The sequence below is a fragment of the Gekko japonicus genome, unplaced genomic scaffold (genome assembly GCF_001447785.1).
Source record: "Gekko japonicus isolate JY-2015 unplaced genomic scaffold, Gekko_japonicus_V1.1 scaffold359, whole genome shotgun sequence".
Lineage (NCBI taxonomy): Eukaryota > Metazoa > Chordata > Lepidosauria > Squamata > Gekkonidae > Gekko > Gekko japonicus.
The window spans coordinates 618285-641902 of NW_015166431.1; the positions used below are offsets into that span (position 1 = coordinate 618285).

General features: G+C 44.5%; 1 protein-coding gene across 1 annotated transcript in view; it reads right to left on the minus strand.

Annotated features, from left to right (window-relative positions):
- The window catches only part of TTC7A (tetratricopeptide repeat domain 7A), a 224768-nt gene extending 212440 nt beyond the window's left edge, over positions 1-12328 (minus strand). The window contains exon 1 of the mRNA XM_015411853.1: positions 11951-12328. Within this exon, the coding sequence (XP_015267339.1) occupies positions 11951-12113 (163 nt within the window). The 5' untranslated portion in view covers positions 12114-12328. The remainder of the gene's footprint in view (positions 1-11950) is intronic.
- Between the last annotated feature and the right edge of the window lie 11290 nt (positions 12329-23618).

A 23618-nucleotide genomic window follows, 5' to 3' on the forward strand; every position in this document is an offset into this window, starting at 1 on the left:
TTTTTTTTTCTTTCTCGCTTATAGAGGATTAACCTCCTCATTTTCCGCTGAAGGGGGGGGGAAACGTTCTTAGTTCATTTTCTCTGTATTTTGACAACTCACAGTTATGCCAGTCTTTTCTTTTCCATTTTTTTTCGCTTCATCACTCGGTGACGCCCGGAGGTTCCGCTAAACCCCGTAGAACGGGGTCGCTCACGCAGCAAGGTCCAAAGGGGCAGGGCATGGCGAGAGTCTCAATCTCCGATCTCTCGACCGAAAGAGAGACTCCCCCCTGGAACGCCCTAAAGCGCCCCGGATCCGAGCTCCTCTCATCTGAGGGGCTCGTTCGGGTCTCCGCTTGCGCGGATTCCCTCCTCCACCGCGGGCGGGCAAGGCGCCCTCGGGAGCGACCCGAGGATGCGTCTGCCTTTCGCGGGAGCCAGACCGGAAGCCCCCCTGGCAACCCTATCTTGATAGCCGCTCTTTCAGCAAAGATTGACTAATCTAATGCCAAGATCTAGCTATCAATATTTCTGTTGTGGTTAAAAGATTCCATAAAAGATTTTTATACGCCAGTTTGGTGTAGTGGTTAAGTGCGCGGACTCTAATCTGAGAGAACCGGGTTTGATTCCCCACTCCTCCACTTGCACGTGGATGGATGACCTTGGGCAAGCCGTTGCTCTGATAAGAGCTGTTCTTGAAAAAGAGCAGTTTCTGTCAAGAGCTCTCTCAGCCCCACCTACCTTACAGAGTGTCTGTTGTGGGGAGGGGAAGGGAAAGGAATTTGTAAGCCGCTCTGAGACACCTTTGGGTAGTGAAGGGTGGGGTATAAATCCAATATCTTCTTCTTTTCTTCTTCTTTAGAAATCCAAGCCAATCTGGTTGTAGATTTTCTCCAGGGAAATTGATCTCTGTAGTCTGGAGATAAGCTATAAATCCAGGGGATCCGCAGATCCCTCCTGGAGGTTGGCATCCATACCAGAAAATTACTTCCAACCAAAACCTGACACACAGGGCCAAAGCCAGAGATATGCCGACTATTTAATTAAAACTGGGCAAATAAGGTTGCCACCTGGCCAGGAAAAACTGTCCTGTCAATTTAATGAGGTTTAATGAATGGAAATGGGCAGCTGAAACTTCTCATGACATGAACTTAAATAACATCACCTCATAACTGTTTGCAGATCAAACTGATAAAAGCTGGCAATCCTAGAGAGCAATCCTAAGAACATCTACTTGGAAGTAAGTCCCATTTTATTCAGTGGGGTTTATACCCATGAGAGTGTATTTAGGATTGCTGCCCAAGTAACATAAAATTACATTAGGGTAATTAACACCATCTCTTTCATATGGCCCCTATAGGTGGGTGACCATGGCTCATTCATGCTGTCATCTTAAGGTACCTCAGAAAACCGTTGTTATAAGGATAAAATGGAGACAGAAGAGCCATGTAGAACACCCTGAGCTTCCTGTGAGAACAGGAGAAAAACGTTTGAATTTCTCCTCATTCCACCAAGAAGGTAAAGAATAACACAGCACCTTTAGAGACTGATTTATTTTGACATACGCCTTTTTAGACAACAGCCTACTTCATCAGCTGCATGGACTCTGTCAAACATAATTCAATTGCAGTTTTGAGTTACACACAGTAGGAGAGGAGGATGAATACATTCTCTCACATGAGTGGTTCTACTCCAATAGAATTACCTGAGAAAAATTTCTTCCTAGGTAAGTGTCACCAGCACATTTAAAACTTTGTAGCAAATGGAAGCTGCACTCAGATATCAGATTAAGGCCTACAGTAAAGTGATGTGTGTCAAACCTGGCAACGAGGTTTCCTACCCCCTCTTCTTGTGTGGAAACCCCCCTCCCATTAGAAATTAACTCTAGTTCTCACATGAACTGGGATTCTGATATAATGTAGATGCTTCATTACCTAATAAATCGTTCATAGTTAAACAGGCCTGTTCACTGTTGTGCTGTTTGCACTCACGATACCCTGCTGCCAGCTGCTGTACCTACAGCAGCACAGCTGCTATAGAAGAAGAGAAGAAAAGTTTGATTGAAGGGAGGGGTGGAAAAAGAACCAAGAACAATCCTTTAAATTAGGTTAGGAGCAAAAAACAGGTGATATACCTGGGGTTGCTGCTGTTTCAAGTTGGAAAAGTGTTATGAAATGTGGCAGCCTTGCTATTCCAAAGCATATTCATGAGGTAAAGACTTGTGGTATTGCTCGCACAAAAAGTTGAATCTCCTTACCACCCAAAAGTTCTGAACAAAAAAACAGAATTTTAAGCAATAGGGAACGAGGATTCAGGATGGGTAATCACATCCCAGGGATGAAAAAACTTAAATTTGTTGGCAAATATCTAGATAGATGCTGCAGTGTGGGCTGGTGTAGGAAGTAAGAAAAATTCCCTCTGTTAAACCACAGACAGGGTTGCCAAGTGGCCTGGGGTGAAATGCCCTGTCCCTTTGATAGATGAATAGAAACAAAGAGTTGAAATGGGGTAGGGTTGCCAACCTCCAGGCAGGGCCTGGAGATCTTCCACGTTTAAAGTTGGTCTCCAGACTACAGAGACCAGTTCCCCTGAAGAAAATAGCTGCTTTGGAGAGTGGACTCAATGGCATTGTATTCTGCTGGGGTCCTTCCCCTCCCCAAACCTCATCCTCCCCAGGCTCCAAAGTGTCCAGGTATTTCCCAACCCAGAGCTGGCAAACCTAACAGATTTTTTCTCTCCATTCATTTGGTAACGTGACGTCAGACAGAAACAAAAGCCGTACAGGCTATAAAACCTGGACAAAGGTTCTGAAGGGGAAAGTGCTGCGTGTACTAATTTTCCTTCTTGCGATTTGCAAAGACACAGTTCCTCTGACACATATATTCCTTCTGCCACTGAAATTTATGAGGTGACCCTGGGCCAGTCACTCTCAGTTTATTAATCTACCTCACAGGGCAGTTTTTGTGAGAATAACATGGAGGAAGGAAGAACAACGTAAAACTGCTTTGGATCCCCATGGGGGAGAAAAACAAAGCATAATTATATGAATAAATAAATACATATACTGTTATTCCTGAGTTCTTTGTTTCTTTAGCCATGATACATGACTACATGATAAGGGAGGGACTGTGACTCAGTGGCAGAGCATCTGCTTGGCATGCAGAAGGTCCCAGGTTCAATCCCCAGCATCTCCAGTTAAAAGATCTGGCAGTAGGTGATGTGAAGGACCTCTGCCTGAGACCTGGGAAACCCACTGCCAGTCTGAGTAGACAATACTGACTTTGATGGACCAAAGGCCTGATTCAGTATAAGGCAGTTTCATACATTTGTGACTTTAAAAGCAATCCCCATCGCATGTGCTGGTAAACCAATACTACACTGTAACACTGGACAGAGCAGTTAGTTTTCAAACTTTATGCCTTGAAGGAATCCTTTCAACATCACATGAACTTCTGCATGTTTGCTAACCAAGTTGTAACTATTGCAAATGATGGTGGACACTCAACACATAGGGTGGGCACTCAGGACTTGTTTAAGAACATAAGAGAATCTCTGTTGGATCAGTCCAATGATCCATCTATTCCAGCATCCTGTCTCAAGCAATGGCCCAAATAAATAAACCTAGAAGGATGAAGCCTTCTCCAGTTATTGGCCCTCAATGCAGGTATACTGCCTCTAATCATGGAGGTTCTGTTTAGTCATAATGGCTAACCTATCCTCCATCAGTTTATCTAGCCCCCTTTTAAAACCTAATTCCTTTTTAAAGCTTGTTGGGCTCATCATTTCTCTAAACAAACCAGGAGTATGCCATAGAATCTAGACAACACTTCCTTGTGGCAGCACATTGTAATGAAGTCCAATAATATTAGACAAGATTTTTTTCAAAGCAGTCTGTCTCATTGAATAATTCCCATAAGTTTCAAGAAACCTGAACAGTTCCTCAGAATACCATTTGGAAACCAATGAGACAGAGTAACTCATCAGCAGTTTTTAGCTTAGCAGAGTGTCCTCTTTCCAATTAAAGGAAACCAGTGGCAAGGGGATAAAGAATAAATACTCACTGGCTATTTATAATTCATCACCCATCTACACCAAGTCACTGGGGACAATATGTCAACACACCACAATAACCTAAGCTTAAAAACAGGGGACACTTTTCACAAAGAACCTATATTGTCCAAAATAAAACAGTGCCAGGGAGTCCTCGGTACCCAAGGTCATTCCACAAGCAGCTGAAGTAAGATGTTCACACTTTAGATATACCACTCCCCCCACCAAGGAATCACAGCATATTATTGATTTAAACATTTATATGCTGCTTTCCCATCAATTCCTTGACACAGAGAGTACTCCATCTTTCTGTGTTATACCTCTGAGGATGCCAGTCACAGTTACTGGTGAAACGTTAGGTACTACAATGCCAAGACCACGGCCACACAACCTGGAAAATCTACAGCAACTAATTCCTTGCAACGTTTACAGTTTTTCCTGTGCCAATATTTCTGCCAACTGAGGATATTTTTCATGTATCTAAGACTTTCATGTCCCCTAAAACTCCTTCCTGTTTTTCTCTGGGCACATGTGTGAGTGTGCATGCATAAATGCACACACATGCTCTTGGGTGGGGCCCACTGGCCAAGTAACAACTGGCAGTGCAGCCCCTCCAGAGAAATCAAACAGCTCCTCAACTCGGCTGTGAGGCAGAGATTAAACAGGAAAAACTGGTGAGTAATCTGCTCCACTCCTTTATGATCTTCTCCAGACCATTTGTTGTTGTTGCTGAAAACATTCTGTTTCAGGTTTAAACTATATTATGTCTAAGAAGCAACCAAGACAAACACAACAGTACAAGGTTTCCAAAATTTGGAGAAGAGACCACAGAATCTCCCCTCCCACCACCTCCCTTTTCACTTCTTGATCCTTAATCCTTCTCAGCAGGGAACTCCTAACAAGATGCAAGAACATGAATCATATCAGTCCTCTCTAATCTCCTCCCTGCAGAGACAAACAACCTAAAGCAGATGAGGAAAATCTAATTTTAAAAGGTACACCCTGCCTGAATTAACCAACCTAACCTTGAAATCCCAACAAGAGAGAAACTAATTGAACCGTCATGTCAAAGATTTGTTTCCCCCATACAGTTGCCAACCTGAGATCTCCCAGACTTACAATTGATCTGCAGACTATAGACTTCTCTCCTCAAATCCCATCCATCCTAGGCTCCACCCCCAAATCTACAAGAATTTCTTCATCTAGAGGTGGGCACCCCTAACCCCCCCCCCCTGCTATCCAAGTGCACAGAGAATTGTTGTTTTTGTGAGGATGCTGAAAATTCTTTGGCAAGAGACCCATAGCCTCGTATAGGAGCACAGTTCCCATGAATCCTCAGTTGTACAGTTTGGAAGCTACTTTACATTTAAAGCTTAGACATGGCCCTGAATCAAGAGACAGTTGATTTCTTCAGTAACAAATCGGGGCATCTAGCCAGGTCTGAAATGGGGTTCCGTGTGTAGTATAAACACAAGAATCATGAGGCAATTTATTTCCTTGGAGAAGACTAGTTACAAAATCAACAGTTTCAAGGCAAGCTACAGAGCTGAAATATAAATCCATGGATAACCAATGTAGTCCAGAAGTTAGATATCTAAAACAGGAAATCTGCACTAACATCACAAACACATCAGACACAGATCGATTCTTAAAAAGGGAAAGACTCAGTAGAGCAGGGGTTGTCCATGAATGCCACCCTGAGTTCCTTAGAGGAACTCTAAAAAATGTAACAAAGTGATAGACTTTTTAATTTCAACCTCAGTTTTCCAGTCTGCAAATTAGTACTAGTGGCAACCTCCCTGTGGGCCAAACAACACGATACGCTGGAGGTACATGAACAGAGCCTACAATGTATTGCTTGGCTGTACATAGCCTGTGTGCTTGGGTTGCCTTAGTGCTGTGGCCCCAATTCATTTCCTCTGCAGCTCCTTTTAGGGCCAAACACATGTTTGGAGTTTGAAGCTCATACTCCAGCTGTTCCTGTAAAGACTGATGACATTAGAAAGCCTATAAAGTACTTTTCAAACTGATTTGGAGCAACAAAATTGCTTGGATCCTTCACATGGCCTGGACAAGTGGAATCTGGTACACATGCAAGGCTCTTCTTTACTAGAGAAATCTGCAAGGAAAACAGGGCATGCAGATGTACCCAGCAGTGCTCTAACAGCTGCCCAAAGTTTAACAGGAGAAACTGTTCCAGATCACTTCACTTGCAAACCAGAAAAGGCTTCAGCTTTTCGTTTTCTGCTTATTAGGTAGCTGTTATGGCACAGGGGCGTGTCAGAATAAAAGGGAATGTAAAAGAGAGAAACACATTCTTTTGCCGCTTAGAAGATATAGCAGGGTGTTACACATGAGCTGAGAAATCACTACCTTCCGTTAAGTGATCCTGATCATTTTCATTCTCTTCTCTGTACCCATGCTAAGCATGGAAACAATTCAAAGTACATTGAAGTCTCATTAATTAAAACATCTCCCATTTAAAATCAGTGGACTCTTAACATGCTTTTTCAAACTGAACTCGACAAACTCTTCTGAGCAAAGATGCATCAGATCAGGCAGCACAGTGCTTAATTTAGGCAGGATTGTGCCTTGTGGGAAGAAGTAGTACAAAGTCCACATGAAACTCTGGTAAATCATCACACTACGAATTCTGTGAGTTTGTGATTAGTTATCACAAGTTCCTGGTACCCCTCACCAGAAGGTACATATCATGTACATTCAGCATGAGGAAAATTTCCTTTGAACACAATATTGTAATTCAGGTAATGATAAGAGGTGAGAAAACCTATTCTCAGGAACTGTTTATCAAACAGTGAAGTCCATTTATAAGATACTGGAACAGATTCAGGCTGAAAGAGCAGCTTAAAGATACTATTCTAAGATACATTTAATGTTTTGACTATAGTTGATATAAGTGTCAGTAGAGGTAGAGGGATTATGGGTTTATGTTATGAACTCTATGGAATGTCTTAATTGTGTTTTATGACTTTTTAGCAAGCATTGTGTTAAATTTAATCTGTACTACATGTGATCTTCATTTGTAATTAATTAATTATAATTAATTGATTGCAATCACAATTAATTTGTAATTAATGCAACTAATTTGTAATGAATGCAATTAACTTGTAATTAATTAATGTGGTTTTGCAATTATTGTAAATATGACTTTAAAAAAGAGGTGAGAAAACCCAGAAATGGCAAAAGGAGATCACAAGATCATTAATGGTTTTCACAATTATCATAAATTTTTAAATCACAAATATTAGAAGAATTTTTTTTCCCTTCTTCTGGGTAACAGTTCCAAATGAAAACACTACTGCTTCTTGGTATTGTTTTTAAAAGACCTGTCAAACTGTCTAAGGGGGGAGGGGTCAATAGAGAATTCCCCAGGTCTGACAGCTAGTCCTTCCCCTTTGTACCCCACACTATCTTTTGCACACCACACTGTTTGGGGGCTGTACACAAAACACTCTAGGGCCCTAAGGAAAAAGTTAATTGGTTAAGGCCTCCTTTGGATTGGAGTTTTGAGTGGATATCCTACTTTCTGATTAGTCCAGCAAGGAGCCACTGACAGACCCCTGACAGACCCCTAGAAATATGATTCAATAAGAAGCCAAGCCCAGACACATACTGAGGGAGAATAAGGCTGATCCACTGACCAAGGCAGGGTAGATCCTTGGAAGATTCTGTAAGAATTTAGTTAGCAAGAAATTGTGTTTTCCATTTGTTTTCTGAATTCTTTAGTTACCTTTGTAGATGTTTCCCAGTATGAAGAAGAGTTGGTTTTTATGTCCCACTTTGCTATACTCTAAGGAAGTGGCTTACAATCACCTTCCCTTCCTCTCCCCACCACAGGCACCTAACCTTATGAGGTAGGTGGGGCTGAGAGAGCTCTGAGAGAACTGTGACTGGCCCAAGGTCACCCAGCAGGCTTCATGTGGAGGAGTGGGGCATCAAACTCTCAGTTCTCCAGATTAAAGTCTGCTGCTCTTAACCACTACACCACACTGGCTCTCTGGGCTATGTGTGAGCAGAAATAATCTGTTACAGTTTGCTACTTTGGCTTTGAGAGATTTTGGTCCCTGCCACACGAGGGGCAAAAAGAACGGGCAAAGTGCGGCTTTTAAAAGCCGCACCAAAATAAGCACACGGCGGCGGGATCATACAGATCCCGTGAGCCGCCGTGCAATTGCTCCCCGGCACAATCAGATGCCGGGGAGACCGGGGAGGAAGCCACGGGAGGCTGCCGAACTGGGCATGTCTGAGCATGCGCAGTTCGGCCAGGACCCGGGGATGCGCCGGCGGAAGAACGCGCCAGCGATCCCACAGCTGGCTTTGATGTGGCCGTTCGGAAAGAACCACCTCGGTAGGTGGTTCTTTTTTGCTGCGGATTATCGCCAGAAGGGCAGGATTGGGGATGGGCGTGCAATGCTTCCCAGATGTTGCGGTGGGATCGCGCCCGTTTGCTCCGCCCCCAATCCGTCCCTCTCCCGGCCCTAATCCTCTCGTGTGACTGGGGCCTTTCTGAGTTATCTTCCCCACTCCATCATGCAGATTTTAGAAAAAATGGTGGGGATCTGACCTCAACCTCACACATGCATATATGGGAAGTATTAACCTGCCTGGGGCAGTCACTGATAAATCCTAACATTTCACCAGGTGATGCCAAGAAACTCCTGAAGGCATATCTCTGGTGTCCAAGAGGCCATGTATAGAATGCACAGCTATATCCAGTGAAACATGGAGATGGGTAACAGATGTGAGATACAAAGGAAGGCTGGCATTGTATAGGAAATTGTCCTATCCAGTCTGGATTAAGTGGTGTTCGCGTTGATGGAGTCTGGGAAGAGTTTGGTAGTCTTATTAGATCCTTCCATACTGTTAGAAAAATCAGTTCAATGTGGCTTTTTCCCAACTGCATGCAGTTCAGAAGTTGCCCCGCCCTCTTAAACTCAGCTGATCAGGCCACGCCTCTGTAATTTCAAGGACAGAATGCGTTTTACATGGGGCTGCCCTTGAAGACAACCTGAAACCTTCAATGGGTACAAAATGCAACTGCTGAGTCAGTTGACTAGAACATGTAGGTGTGACCACATCACCCCTGTTTTAAAACTGATTCCTTGGTTCCCTGTATTAGTGATCTTTAACCTCCCCAGGTCCAGGACACCCCCTTTAAACCCTAGAGAAGAACACAGATCCCACTAAGCTGCTAGTATGTGGTATTACAGCCATGTGACAGGAAGGGTGGGAGCCACTGGTGTCAAGTCTGGGATAGTGAGCAGCAGACCAAGAGAGCTGCGGACAGAAGACACAAGCCGAGTACCAGGAGGTGAGCCACAGTGAAAAGTAAGCTAAGAGTTAAAGCCATGGAGGATTGTCTTCACTGCTGAGTGACTTTGTCTCCCCGTTATGGTTAGACTATCAGACTAGGATCTGGAAGTTTTAATCCCCACTCTGCCATGGGAGCTTGCTGGGTGTCCTTGGCCCAGTCACTCTCAGCCTAATCTACCTCACAGGGTTGTTCTGTGAATAAAATTGGAGGAGAGGATAATGATGTAAGCAGGGCTATTTTGGGGCAGGAACGCACAGGAGTTCCGGCTGGCTTCAGAGTTGGCCACACCCACTACAGCCAAAACCTCTGCATGTGTGTGGCTACAGAGGGAAGGCCTGGAGAGCGACCCCCCTAGCGACTCTGGCGGGGGGCGGGGGGGTCCTGGAAGGATTGGGGAGGCATTTAAATGCCTCCCCATGCCTTCCCTGGCCTGTCCAAGGGCCGGCTTGCCTGGGTTCCCTCAGCCATGGTGTGCCCTGGCAAGCCAAGGGAATGCAGTTTAAACTGCCTCCCTCCCCTTCAAGGGGGGGCTTGTCGGGGTAAGCCAAGGGAAGGCATGGGGGTGTGGTCTAATACGCTAATAAGCTGTGGTGTCGGGGTGTGGCCTATTATGCTAATGAGTTCCTGCTGGGCTTTTTCTACAAAAAAAGCCCTGGATGTAAGACACTCTGGGTCCACATTGAAGAAAAAGACAGGGTATAAATGAAGCAAAGAAAGGCAGGAGGTGTGGTAACCTTGCTCTTGTACTTTTATGTATTAGCAACAGATCCTTCCAAAAAGCAGGGGAAATTATGATAACCCTTTTGGGTGCCTGACCCACCTGAGGGTCCAAAACCATCTGTTGAAGAATACTACCTTATATGCTTCCTGGTTTAATTCAAGATGTTGGTTTTTACCTTTAAAGCCCTTCATGACCTGGCACCCATTTTTCTGAAGCTCAATCCAGAGTATTTTCCTGGAGAGCCAGTGTGGTATAATGGCTATAATGTCAGACTAAAATCTGCAAGATATGGGATCAGATCCCACTCTGCCATGGAAGCCTGCTGGGTGCACTTGGGCCAGTCACTTCAGACTACTTATTATTGTCACTCTTAGCCTAACCTACCTTAGAGGGTTGTTGTGAGGATAAAATGGAGGAGAGGCAAATGATATAAGCCTCTTTGGATCCCTGTTCGGAAGAAACATGTAAACATGAAGTGAACAAACAAATATTTTTTCAGTTGTGGTACTGTTCCTGAGGAGCTGTCTCCCAGAGGAGGTCAGGAGCATGTCCACTTTGGCAAGTTGTGGGTGTTTTTTTGAGAATCTTGAACTGTTGGGTTTTGTGTTTTCTTCAGGGTGGTTTTTGTCATTGTTTCTGTGCTGTGCCTATTCTGGCAAGTGCTGCTTTGCACACTGCTTTGAGCCTTTGTGAATGGAGGAAAAGGCAGGATATCAAGATGTTTGTAACAATAAACATGAGACCACATGGAATAACAAAACAGACCCACAACCAAGGCAAGCTAACACAAACCCACCAGTTTCTCCAGGATCTTTCCTCCTGGTCCTCTCAACTGCCAGCTCCAACCCCTTTATACTAATAACCAGGAAGGAGCAGACCTTTCTTAGGTAAGGAGTCAGGTGAGCTGCTCAGGAATCAGCCCCCTTTCAGTCTTCTTTTTGAAAAAGAATGAGCCAAGAAAACCACTTCCCACGGGTCACTAGATCCAGAAGATCCCTGTCCACTCAGCAAAGTGTCAGAAGCACAGCACAAACTCGATTTCCTTTGAGGCTTCCCTATTGGACAGGAGACATTCTCCAGATCACTGATTTCCCAACTGGGGGAGGGGTGGTGCCGCCTGCAGAATCCTGTACTTGAGAGCAATGCTTCCTCTAAGCTGTGGAGTCTTGTGAGCAAAAATTCTACTTTGTGAGCTACTGGCATGAAAGTTGTGAGCGAGCGGTTTGGCTACTGCATAAATCAGTTTGCTCTGGAGCCATCCTTCCTGAGCCAAGACAAAAATGTGTGAGCCGGAAGCTAAAAAACTGTGAGCTAGCTCGCACTAACTCAGCTTAGAGGGAGCACTGCTTGAGAGTCTGGGGTGGCGAGAGAGAATAACAGAAAGCAAAACTAAAAAGGGCACCTGGGTGACAGTAACTCTGGACTGAAGATCCGATGGAACCAGTCGGGGTTGGGGGGGAAGGGGGGGCTTTGGCTCACATGGTACAATGCTTGCAGAAAAAACTAACCCGGGGACATTCTCCGGGGTTTTTTTTTTGTTTTGTTTTAAGAGGAAGAGGAGGGCGGGGGGATGCCTGTATGGATCAGACTGTAAGGACGAAAGAGAGCCGAATACTGGAAGCCGCGAAGAGGCGGGGAAGCGGCAGGGAGCCATGCGAGCTGCTGCAGCGATCAGAGCCGCCGGCTCGTCCAACCCATCCGCGCGAGCCTGGGAAGGTCGGAAGCGGCTGGGCGCCCTCTCCGAAGTTTTCCTTTGGCGGGGAAAATCGGACCACTGCTGAAGACAGGCTGGCGCTGCGGCTGCCTCCCTTCGCCGGCTGCGGACAAATCGCCCTGCAGCCGGCAGGGCAGTCCCGGACTTACCGGACTCCGGAGACCCTTTTGCCCCCTTGCGCCGGGGGCTGGACGACGCCCGCGCCCGCATCTGCCCGACGATCGCCAGCTGCCTCTCCCACTGGCAGTCCGCCCGGCACCTCTCGATCGCCTCTTCCATCTTCAGGTGAAAGTGCGAGCTTTTCGCAGCCATCTTAGCGTGGGTGGGTGTCTCGTGTACAACAAGGAAGTCTCCGGCAGGCAAGCCGCGGCGCGCCTGGGGAAGCGCCGGGATCCCCTCCCCTCCCCGAGCATGTGCACAGTCTCAGTTTCCCGTGTGCATGTTGGGAAGTGAAGTTTCGAGCTTCAGCCCCAGCCAGCTGTGCAACAGTCCCCCTCCGAGACCTGGATGTGTGCCCCTGCTGGGCAGCTCAAAACTCCCTCTGTGAAAACTGACGGCATCAAGGGCGGCTGGCGAAGTTGTGACAAAGGAGGAACTGGGTCAAATGGGGCAACACGTGGCAAGAACGAAGGGGTATTTAAGAGCGCCTTGAAACATGGACCATATACTATGTGGATGGTCCCTAAGAAAAGGATGAGTAGGGGCTCCTAAATACAATTGTCACACACACAACAGGCAACTTGAAGTTTCAGGAAGGGCTCAAAAAAGGAGGAGGACAATCTAAACCTAAGGAGCAAGCTGTTTTGGGTTGGTTGGTTCGTAGGTTGGTTTATTTGGCTTCAGAGTTTTTGCAATTCACTTCACCACTTGCCTCATGCCTATCTCAGGCCAGGGGCATAAACTCAATTTGGGGGGGGGGGGAGGCTCTAAACCCAATCCAGGTCCATACTTAGTAACCCATATTAAACTATTTCAATATGAATTTATTTATCTTTCCAAAAACATATGCCATCAACAATCATGTGATTTTAACAAAAACAATTTTCACTCATAGCAGTCTGAATCTCGGTCATTTTCTCCAGGTGAACTAACTGGAGATCAGTTATAATCCCAGGTGATCTCCAGCCACCACCTGGAGGTTGGCAACACTAGGAAGGACAAACTGACCATGAGAACCTGACAGCCTGAACAGCTTCATGATGCTGGCTGGGGCATTGCCCTAGCCAGGAAATCCTAGGGAAGGTTGAGCCCCACTGCCCCCCTATTATTTACACCACTGTCTGGCACCACCCCCTGAAGCACCAAACTCAGCCAGGCTCTTCTGAGCCACCAGGTGCAGGCCTCTACCACCACCAGCACTACAACATCACACTCTGCCTTCAGACTACTTATTATTGTCATTGTCTGTCTGTGCACCTTGTACAGCTCCTTATTGCTTCCTTGACTCTAAACTGAGGGTTAAGGTACCTTGAGCAAGAGACATTTATGCAATCCTGAAAGGGACATTTGCAGTGGCACACCTAATGCCAAGGTGCATCTGCAACACCATGCTCATCTGAGCTCCCCTGAATGTGATGTGGTGTGCCTATTGATGCAGATCAGGGTGCACATCCATTCTGAGAACATTTTAAAATGGCTCCCACATCCTGACCTGCGTTAGCAGGTGTATGTGTATGTGGCACAAATAGCGCATGAAAAGCAAAAAAGTGCTTCTTATGGCCTCAAGCCCTACCTACTCAAACCCCTTCCACCCCTCATTTCCCATTTGATCTGTCATTGCTAAGGCGCTTATCATATTCTACACATGTAGACCCCCACATCATTTTTTAAAATTAGCTTCTGAAGAGAATTTAGAGCAGAGAAGTCATGGAAGGAGGAGGTACTTGACTCTTTTCCTGTCTTTGTGTTTCTGCTCAAAAATAATCCCCTAAACTGCCCTCCCAGAGGGATTCCAGATGTGTGTCTATAAACACACATCTGGAACTCTGTAGGTTAAGAAGCGACTGGCAAGGATTCTGAGTGAGAAAATGGCTGGGGTGGGGTTAAGCAGGATCTATCTCTACCACTGCTTCTGCTTCTCTGCTTCCGTTTACCTATTAAAGCTGCTGTACTTCTTTTTTAAAATGGCACAGGGCAGTTTGTTTTTGAAGTGTGGACTGGGATCCAAAAGTGAGTTGTGACTTTCTAACAGGCCAGAAGGAAGGTGGAGGAACTGGGCGAGCTGGGTGAGAAGGCTTTGGGAAGCTCAGTGGCAAATCTGGGTAAGCCTCAGTAATGTTAGGAAAAGTTGAAGGCAGTTGGAAAAGAGGAAGACCCAGCATCCTTCAGTTTGCAAGACCTGAGTAAGCTATTAATGACTGGACATTTTGGAGATCATTAATTCATAGTGTTGCCATGTTGGAGGTGACTTTACAGCACAGAACAGGCCCGTAGCTAATGTGGGGCTCATGGGATCCGGCGCCCTAGTGTTTCTTTCAAGCGCCCTCCTTCCCAAGCTGGCCCCAAATTAAATTAATGAAATTAACTTTGATTTAATTAGCTGCAGCCACTCCCCCCCAAATCCCTAGCTACCAGCAGTGTTCCCTCTAAGATGAGTTAGTGTGAGCTAGCTCAAAGTTTTTTAGCCTCTGGCTCACACATTTTTGTCTTAGCTCAGGAAAGATGGCTCCGGAGCAAACTAATTTATGCAGTAGCCAAATCACTCACTCACAACTTTAATGCCAGTAGCTCACAATGTAGAATTTTTGCTCACAAGACTCCACAGCTTAGAGGGAGCATTGGCTACTAGTCTATGTATAAAGGTAAAGGTTCCCTTGCTCGAAAGCTTAGAGGGAGCATTGGCTACTAGTCTATGTATAAAGGTAAAGGTTCTCTTGCTCGAAAGCCAGTTGAGTCCGACTCTAGATTTGCGGTGCTCATCTCCATTTTAAAGCCGAAGAGCCAGCACTGTCCGAAGACGTTTCCATGGTCATGTGACCAGCATGACTAAACACCAAGGCGCACGGAACACTGTTACCTTCCCACCGAAGTGGTACCAATTTAGGTAAAGGTTCCCTTGCTCAAAAGCCAGTCGAATCCAACTCTAGGGTTGCAGTGCTCATCTCCATTTCAAAGCCGAAGAGCCAGTGCTGTCCGAAGAAGTTTCCGTGGTCATGTAGCCGGCATGACTAAACACCAAGGTGCACGGAACGCTGTTACCTTCCCACTGAAGTGGTATCTGTTTATCTACTTGCAATTTCTTGCTTTCAAACTGCTAGGTTGGCAGGAGCTGGAATTAGAGATGGGAGCTCACTCCATCATGCAGCACCCGGGTCTCGAACTGCTGAACTACTGACCTTCCACAGCCTGCAGTTCAGCGTCTTAACCACTTGAGCCACCGCAGCTATTATTTATCTACTTGCAATTTCTTGCTTTCGAATTGCTAGGTTGGCAGCAGCTGGAACTATAGTATGTCTATGTATAGTGCTATGTATTTATAGATAAAAAATTAAATATAAACTTGTTCAGTGGGGAATCAAACCCGGTTCTTCCAGATTAGAGTCCGCACACTTAACCCCTACACCAAACTGGATCACACGTCATCAAGCTCCTAGAAGCCAACTTATCAGGTACTGAATATTTTAACAAACTTTGTAAAAGCCAAGCAAACAGTTTGTACATCTACAAACAGAGAAACTCTAAACATCTCAAGTTAACAATCATTATCTATATTAAAGCAACAGAATCACAAGTCCTCAAGTTGTTGGAGGCCAACTTATCAGGTACAGGAATTTTGATAATGTTTCTGAAAGCAGAGCCAAGCAAACAGTTTGTACATCTACAACCTATCAGGTACAAAAGTTTTTTTTGACAATGTCTGTAAAAGCAGAGCATGCTATGCTGTTAGTGTATATACAATCAAAGAATCTAAACCCTAAAGAATACATATCCTGAAATCCAAAAAATACTCTAGTGAAGGACGAGATGGTAACTGCAAACTAACACAGATCCCCCATGTTATCAAAGAATTTATACTGTTATTTACAAAGAATCTCCATCCAGAAGAAACAAGTCGTATACAAGGCAGGAGGAACAAGTAGAAGACTAATGGGCTATTCATTCCCCCAAAAAACAGGCAAGGTCCAAATCTGCGTTAAGTCCCCTGGGTTGCTCAGTTTGTAACTTAAAAATCCAATGGGCCTCCCTTTGTAATAATGTCTTGCGTGTATCCGACACATGGAACGGTTTGGAACGAATTACTTCCAGTACTATACACTCAAAGTCATTCTCCCCATGCCCAGAATCAATGAAATGTTGAACCATTGGAGCTGTAACATATTGATGTTTTATTTTGGACCTATGTTCCAAAATGCGAGTCCTCAGGGCTCGAGATGTCTGCCCAACAGCCTGCGGGGCCTGCCTGGGGGGGGACAGTGCCACAGCCGGCCTACCTAGGCTGGCGGGGCCTGTCTGTGGGGGCATGAGGGCCGCGGCCAGCCTACCTGGGTCGGTGGGGCCTGTCTGGATGGGGTGGGAGGGCCGCAGCAGCCTACCTGGGCAGTTGTTTATGGCTATGAGGGGGGCCTTCTCCCCACGGTGTCGTCACCTGCCCCGGGCCAGGGGGATCTTAGTGCCTGGTGGCAGGGTTTAAAACAACATTGGAGCCTCATTCAGAAAACGTTAGCCAAAGCTAAAGAGGATTACAAAATTCAAGGAGACAAGGGGTGTGCCCCTGAGTGGAATTTACAACTTGGGGACTCTGTTTATTTGTCCATGAAGAACCTGTGTGGCCTTCAAATGGATTTCACAACACTCATTTCCGAAGATTCCTCCTCCTCATTCCCACGTAACTTACTGAGACTTTCATCATGACCACACACTTTCAACCCACCTTCCTTTGAGACCTCTGCTCTAACTGGGTGGACAGTGTGACCACAACCACATTGAATGACACAGACATCCAACATAAAATGACTTCGCAGACTGCCCAGTTGTTGACACTACTCCACAGACCCCTGTGTGCAACATTTTCTGGCCCACATTGTGTGACCTTGGACACCGGCTATTGTGTAACATAAGGTATGTGAGACTTTACTTCAACATTTGTATCTTTCACTTACAGACTGCTAATATTTACAAATCTAACCAAAGCGAGCTTCTGAAGCAACTTTTGCTTACTTTTGAAAACTTTCCTTGAAATATAAACAATGACTGGGCGGGCAGAAAGGATGGCGATGAGACTGAGACACTCTCCTGGAACTACAAGATCACCACATCCAGCTACTAAACCGGAAGTAAATACTGACTTTATGAACATGTTGGCTACTGCATTGCACCCTATGCTGGAGCAGATGACTAACACCAACAAGAAGTTGGATGAGATCCAAAAACAACTTAAAGAGACGAACGTAAAAACAGAGGAGACTGCAAAATCAGTGAAAAAGGTTGAAGCCAAAACAAAAGAGACTAATCAAAGATTGGAGATGATGGAAAAACAAAGATCCTCTGATAAAGACCAACTTTTAAGACTACAAATGGAAAAATCAGCGTATGTTCTGAGATTTCAAGGTGTTCCTGAACAGGAAGACAAGAATTTGAAGGAAATATAAGTGAAGCGTTGGCCCCAATGACAGGTTTAATGGCTGACACATTGCAAAGCAATCTGGATTTGGTCTACCGGACATATCCAGTATTAAGAAAAAGAGACTGCCTGGGGAGATAGTGGCAAGATTCTCCAAAAGATCAACAAGAGATATGGTGCTCAAGGCCATAAATGGGACTGCCTTAAAAATCAAAGATGAAGAAATCAGAGTCTTAAAAGACATTCTATTTGAAATAAGAAAGAAGAGGACTCAATACAAAAATTTAACCTTTTTTTGCAGAAAAACTCCATCCCTTACAGATGGATAATACCCGAAGGATTGGTCTTCAACTACCAAGATAAAAAAGAACAGAGACTCTTTTTTAAAAGCAAAGATGTTCATGGAACAACAAAAACCAGAGAACAAAAAAGACACAGCAGAGGAACAAGATATCGAAGAAAACAGCAGCACACATGGGTCGGGAGACTCAGAAGCAACAGCGAGTTGCAATCCAGAAGAAGACTCTGAATCAGAATTAGGGGAAGCAGCCCCAAAAGTCCTGAAAGTCAAATGGAAATATGAAAAGAAGAAAAATGAAGGGAAGAAACAGATTTAGTAGAATTGTATAACCCTAAATGCTTTATTGTTTGTCTTTACCTGATTTAATTTTATATTTACCAGTCTGTAATTGAAGCAGTAGAAATTAGCTATACTCCAAAAATTATTTTTCTTACAGAGAGAGCTTTAGCTAAATATGCATTTAATCATGATATATGATCCTTGTATAGCTTATTTTAGGTTAGTGTTAGTGTTGTAGTGTTTTGTAGTGTTTGTAGTCAGAAAATAATAAACATTTATATTAAAAAAATAAGAGTTCTAGAGAACTCAAAAACTGGCACACTATTTTGTGGTGTATTTGTGTTGGTTGTTTACAAAGACTTTCATTTATATCCGTAAGATGTATTTCCATTAAGAATACTTTGTAAGAAAGCCAGTATGTTGTAGCGGTTACAGTACATAATTAGGATTATCTGGGAGAATATTCAAATCCATGCTTTGCCATGGATCTTGCCAGGTGATCTTGGGTCAGTTACTCTCTCAGCCTAACCTTCCTTGCAGGATTGCTATTGTAAAGATAAAATGGAGGAGAATGATGCTTTAAGCTGTTTTGGTTCCCCTCTGGGGAGAAAGGTGGTGTGGGGGGAGAAATACCTAAACACATGTGGTCTGTCAAATAGTAGGCCTGTTTGTTTCTCAATGCATGTCAACTGCAGTACAACCAGCCAGTCTGTGACCATGCCCTTAAGGGAAGAGAATCCTGTTCTAAAATGGATCTGCTAATCCTGAATGGAGAGATATGTTTTCACTCATTCTGTTGGTAGATGCTTCAGTTCTATGCTTGCACTGCTATGAATTCTTACAATTTGAGGTTAAAACCAGATATGGTTGTTTCAGAAAGAAAATGCTCACTGTTTAACATATCTGTGCAAAGTATAGCCCGCTTGTGGGAAGGGCAAGATATAAAATGAAATAATAAAAAATAAAAAATAAAGTATATGAGTAATTGGACAAGTCAACAGTTTACTAAGCAGCAGAGAATAGCACTGGGTAACACAAATGAAACCAAAGGGGCTTGGGCAGAGGAGGGACCTCATTGGGCCACAATGCCATGGAGTCCACCCTCCAAAGCAGCACTTTCCCCCCAGGGGAACAAATCTCTGAAGTCTGGAAATTGTAATTCTGAGAGATCTCTAGGCCCCATCTGGAGGTTGGCAACCCACAACCCTGTAAGGTACTTTCATCTGCTTTTTGACACTGGATTTGTGGCTGCCATGAGATTGGAACCAGTAACCACCTGGAGCATAGCTCATTCTTCAAACTATATTAGACTACACTAGTTCACATTTTCTTAACTAGAGAAATAATTACGAATTTCCCTTTTGATGCATTCTAACTTTTTTGGCTCGCATTCTATTTAGTAATTTTGGCTGTTCTATGACTTTCCTCATCTAGTAACATCCTGTAATTTCCAGTTAAAGTTAATCAACTGCTTAAAAATTATATGGGGGCACTTTATACTTAGGTGGATAGGGCCATTCATTTATATAGATCTTAATGTGTGGAAATTAGAACACAGTCTTCTAGGAATCAGAGGATTTTTTTAATTTAAAAAAGCAATATTCTTGCCCCCTGAAGGAAATTTGAAGAGGCACAAGCTCTAAATGTAAACGATCCAAGGTTCCAGAGGCAATGCTTCCTGCCATATTTTTCTATCCCAACTGACCTTTTATTTACTCAAACTTCATTTTCCCCCCCACCCCAATTCTTGTGAAGGAAAATCCAATTTCAAGCTTCTAAAAAAATCAAGTACAAATTTCTGCTTCGGCATAAAAATTGCACACTAATTATGCTTGTTAAAAAGGGACAAATGTTCATTTATGCAATTTATTCTGAATTTTACTTTTTCTGGCAAAGAATGTGGGCCTCCTTGATACAGCCATCGGATGTGGTTGTTTTGGAATACAAACAGCATTACAAACTATGGAAGTACACTTTGGATACAGTCTGGGGCAGTGATGGTCTGTATTCTTGGTGCCTGGGGGACAACAGTGGGAGGGCTTTTGGAATTCTGGCACTGCTGGTAGACCTCCTGATGGCTTTTGACGACTGTCCACTGGCCTGATTAGAGTCCTGTTGGTTCTCCAGATTAGTGTCCTGCCACTTTTAACTCCTACACCAAACTGGAGTATCAGTTTCCGGCATAGGTTGTAAATGACATGTTCAACCGCTCTGAACTGAGAGCTGTACGTGACCACCAGTAATGTTTTGTTGGTGTTTTGTTTTGGCCTATCTTGTAGCAGGTTGCCCCTTGGTATCATTCTGACTTTGTCGATCTATTTCTTTACTACATCAGGTGGATGCAACTCTTCTTTTCTCAGAGGCATTGGGAGGCAAACCTTTTCTTGAACACAGATAGCCTCCCAACCTTAACCAACTTCTCACCCACATCAATGCCCTTCCGAACATGGACATGGTAAAGCAACAACAAACCAAGATGCCAGCTCTGTCCCCATATTCATTCTGACAACACAGTCATCAGCCCTAACACCAGCCATACCATACCAGGTTCATTCACTAGTTCATCTTCCAATGTTATATATTGTCATCAACGTCAGCAATGCCCTTCCACTCATACAAATAGGTCAGTCCCTACACAAAAGAATGGACATAAATCCGACCTTAAAAACTATGACACTCAAAAACCAAATTTAGAGTCCAATGGCACCTTTAAGACCAACAAAGTTTTATTCAGGGTATGAGCTTTTGTGAGCATGCACACTTTATCAAATATGCTAGAATGGTGGGCAAGGGCCAAAGTTATAGCCAGAGAATGATCCGCAAATTAACATGCAACATGATGATGATCTAGATATGCAAAGTGACATTAAATAACAAGTTAAAGTTATGTTATTTAGATTAGATTTAGATATACGTTATGCAGACCAACACTGCTACCCTCTGAAACTACAGAAAGCAATAGTATCTCTTGGAGATTTATATACACTATTCATCTTACTTTGCCAATTCATCAGCACTTGGGAATGGATACAGTCAATCTGACTGGAGCATTTATCTTTCTGACTCAGTGTTGTTTTCATCCAGGTTCTATGGTATAACCCTCCTCTGTCTTAAAATGGTGAGCCTTCTGCCCCCCTTCTTGTTTATGCCCGTGTGTGTGTATGTGCATGTATGTTAGGGTTGCCAGGTCTGGGCTGGAAAATGCCTGGAGACTTTGGAGGTGGAGCCAGGAGAGGGCGGGGTTTGGGGAGGGGAGGGGCCTCAGCATAGTACAATGGCATTGAGTCCACCCTTCAAAGCAGCCATTTTCTCCAGGGGAGCTGATCTCTGTCAGCTGGAAATCAGTTGTAAAAATGGGAGATCTCCAGGCCCCACCTGGAGGCTGGCAACACTGTGTCTGTATAAAACCTCAGACATCTGACCAAATGGGTTATGGCACATAAAAGCCTTTTTAAAAGAAAATTGCCATCAATTTGCAGCTGACTTATGGCAACCTTGTAGGGCAGGGGCATCAAACACGCGGCCCACAGGCTGGATCAGGCCCTTGGAGGGCCCCAGTCTGGCCCACAAGGACCTGGCTGTTCCCTGCTTCGTTTTCCAGTTCTGCTGGTGCTGCCATGTCACACCTTGCTTTACCATTCTCTCTCAATCACATACTAGAGAGAGACAGGCAAGCCTCTCCTGTGCAATTGAGAGAGTCTGGTAAAGAACTCCTCCCCCTCCTCCTCCCCCAGGGGAACAGAAGGAACAGCCAGAGCTTGCTTCCTGGCCAGGCTGCAGGAGACAAAGGGAAGACTTTCTTTCCTTCCACTGGCTGAGGCTCCTCCCTGAAGGGAGGGAGGGAACAAGAGAGAGCTTGCTTTGCTGGGCTGCCTCAATCACACGAGATAAATACCAAGCACCTTTAAGACCAACAAATTTTTGTTCAGGGTATGAGCAGTTGTGTGCCTTGCTACAGGGCTCTCCTGGGTACAACTAGGTTCCCTCCCCCTTTTCACTGTATTCATGCCCTCATGATCCAGTCTTTTTCAGTAAAAAAGCAATGTGAACTATTTTAGAGGAGGAATAACAACAAGCCAGTGAGGTGGATTAGGCTGAGAGTGTGTGTCCAGACCAAGTTCACCCAGCACAGTTCCTTTGTAGGAAGTTGTAGTTATTTCTTTGGGGAAGAGTATAGTTTTGTAGACAAACACATGGCCCTCAGTCTGTGTAAGGATGCCTTCTTATGTTCTTGACCAGCACATGAAGCAACTTATGTATAAAGCTTGCAATGCCCAGTCATTTCATGTTTTCCCCTGGGTCCTAGGCTAGGAACACTGAGCATGAGATTTCTGTAATGAATGTCAATAAATCAAAAGTAGGTTTGCAAAGGATTTCCGGTCTTGGCAATCGCCATAGAAGTCGCTTTCTCCCGGACCTTCGGGAGAAGCCTGTCAGTGCCCACGGCTGGGAGGGGGCGCGATCATCCGCGCCACCCCAGGAGCCCGAGTGAAGGGCTCCGAGCCATTGGGTGCTAGAGAGCCCCCTCCAGCGAGACAAGCCGGTGAGGGGGGCTACACCAAGCCCCGACGGTCCCACTGTGGAGCATCCCATATGGGAACAAGATCAGCACACAGGAGCAAGCGTTTGGTGATCAAGCGATTTCAGACACAAGTGAACAATCGTTGAAAATGTGAGTTTAAGTACAAGTGAGAACAACGAAAAACTACACGGCCCTCCTGAAAGAAAAAGAGGAGGGGAGGGGACTCTCCTCCGCTAAGAACTGTTTACAAGTGATTTTAAGCCAGAAGGGGGGGGGGCACTACAAAAAGCAAATGGATTAAAATAAAAAGAGTGTAAGAGCTTACCGCGTGATATAAGAACTTCCAGAGATTTTGACAAACTTTTAATAAAAGTAAACAACTCTCAAACATGGCGCCACCTGTGAAGGACCAGAGAGACAAACAAGCGAAAACAAAGCTTCTTCCTGGAAGTTCCAGCCCTGCGAGTTCTGTGCCTAGACAGGACTCAACTGCGGAACTCCAAAGGTTGTTATCGGAAGCACTTCACCCCCTACTGGAGAAAATTACGGCAATTGACAATAAACTCAATACACAACAAGCACAAATGGCTGCAAATACACAGAAAATCGACAAAAACGGAGCAAGAACTTAAAGAGATTGATACCAACTCAAAAAAGATGAATAAAAAACTACAGGCTTTGGGGGGAAATGCCAAATCGAAGAGTCTCGAGTATTACAGCTGCAAATGGAAAGGGCAAGCTATGTCTTGAGACTTCAAGGTGTCCAGGAAGAGAAAGAAGAGAATCTGAGACAGATTGTTGCCGATGTATTAGCTCCCTTGGCAGAGATGACATCGGATCAACTTCAAAACAAAATTGATATGGTCCATAGATTGTATACAGAATTTATCAGAAAGAATAATCTGCCAGGGGAAGTTACAATAAGATTCTCCCGAAGAAAAGTGAGAGATCAACTATTGAAAGCATCTAATGGAGCGGCCTTGAAGATAAAAGACAAAGACATAAGAGTACTGAAAGACATTCCATTTGAGAAAAGAAGGAAAAGAAGGAAATACAGAGACTTGGTTTTATTTCTACAAAAGCACAATGTCTGCTACAGATGGCTAACACCCGCGGGATTAATCTTTAGATATGCAAATGGAAAAGAAAGGATTG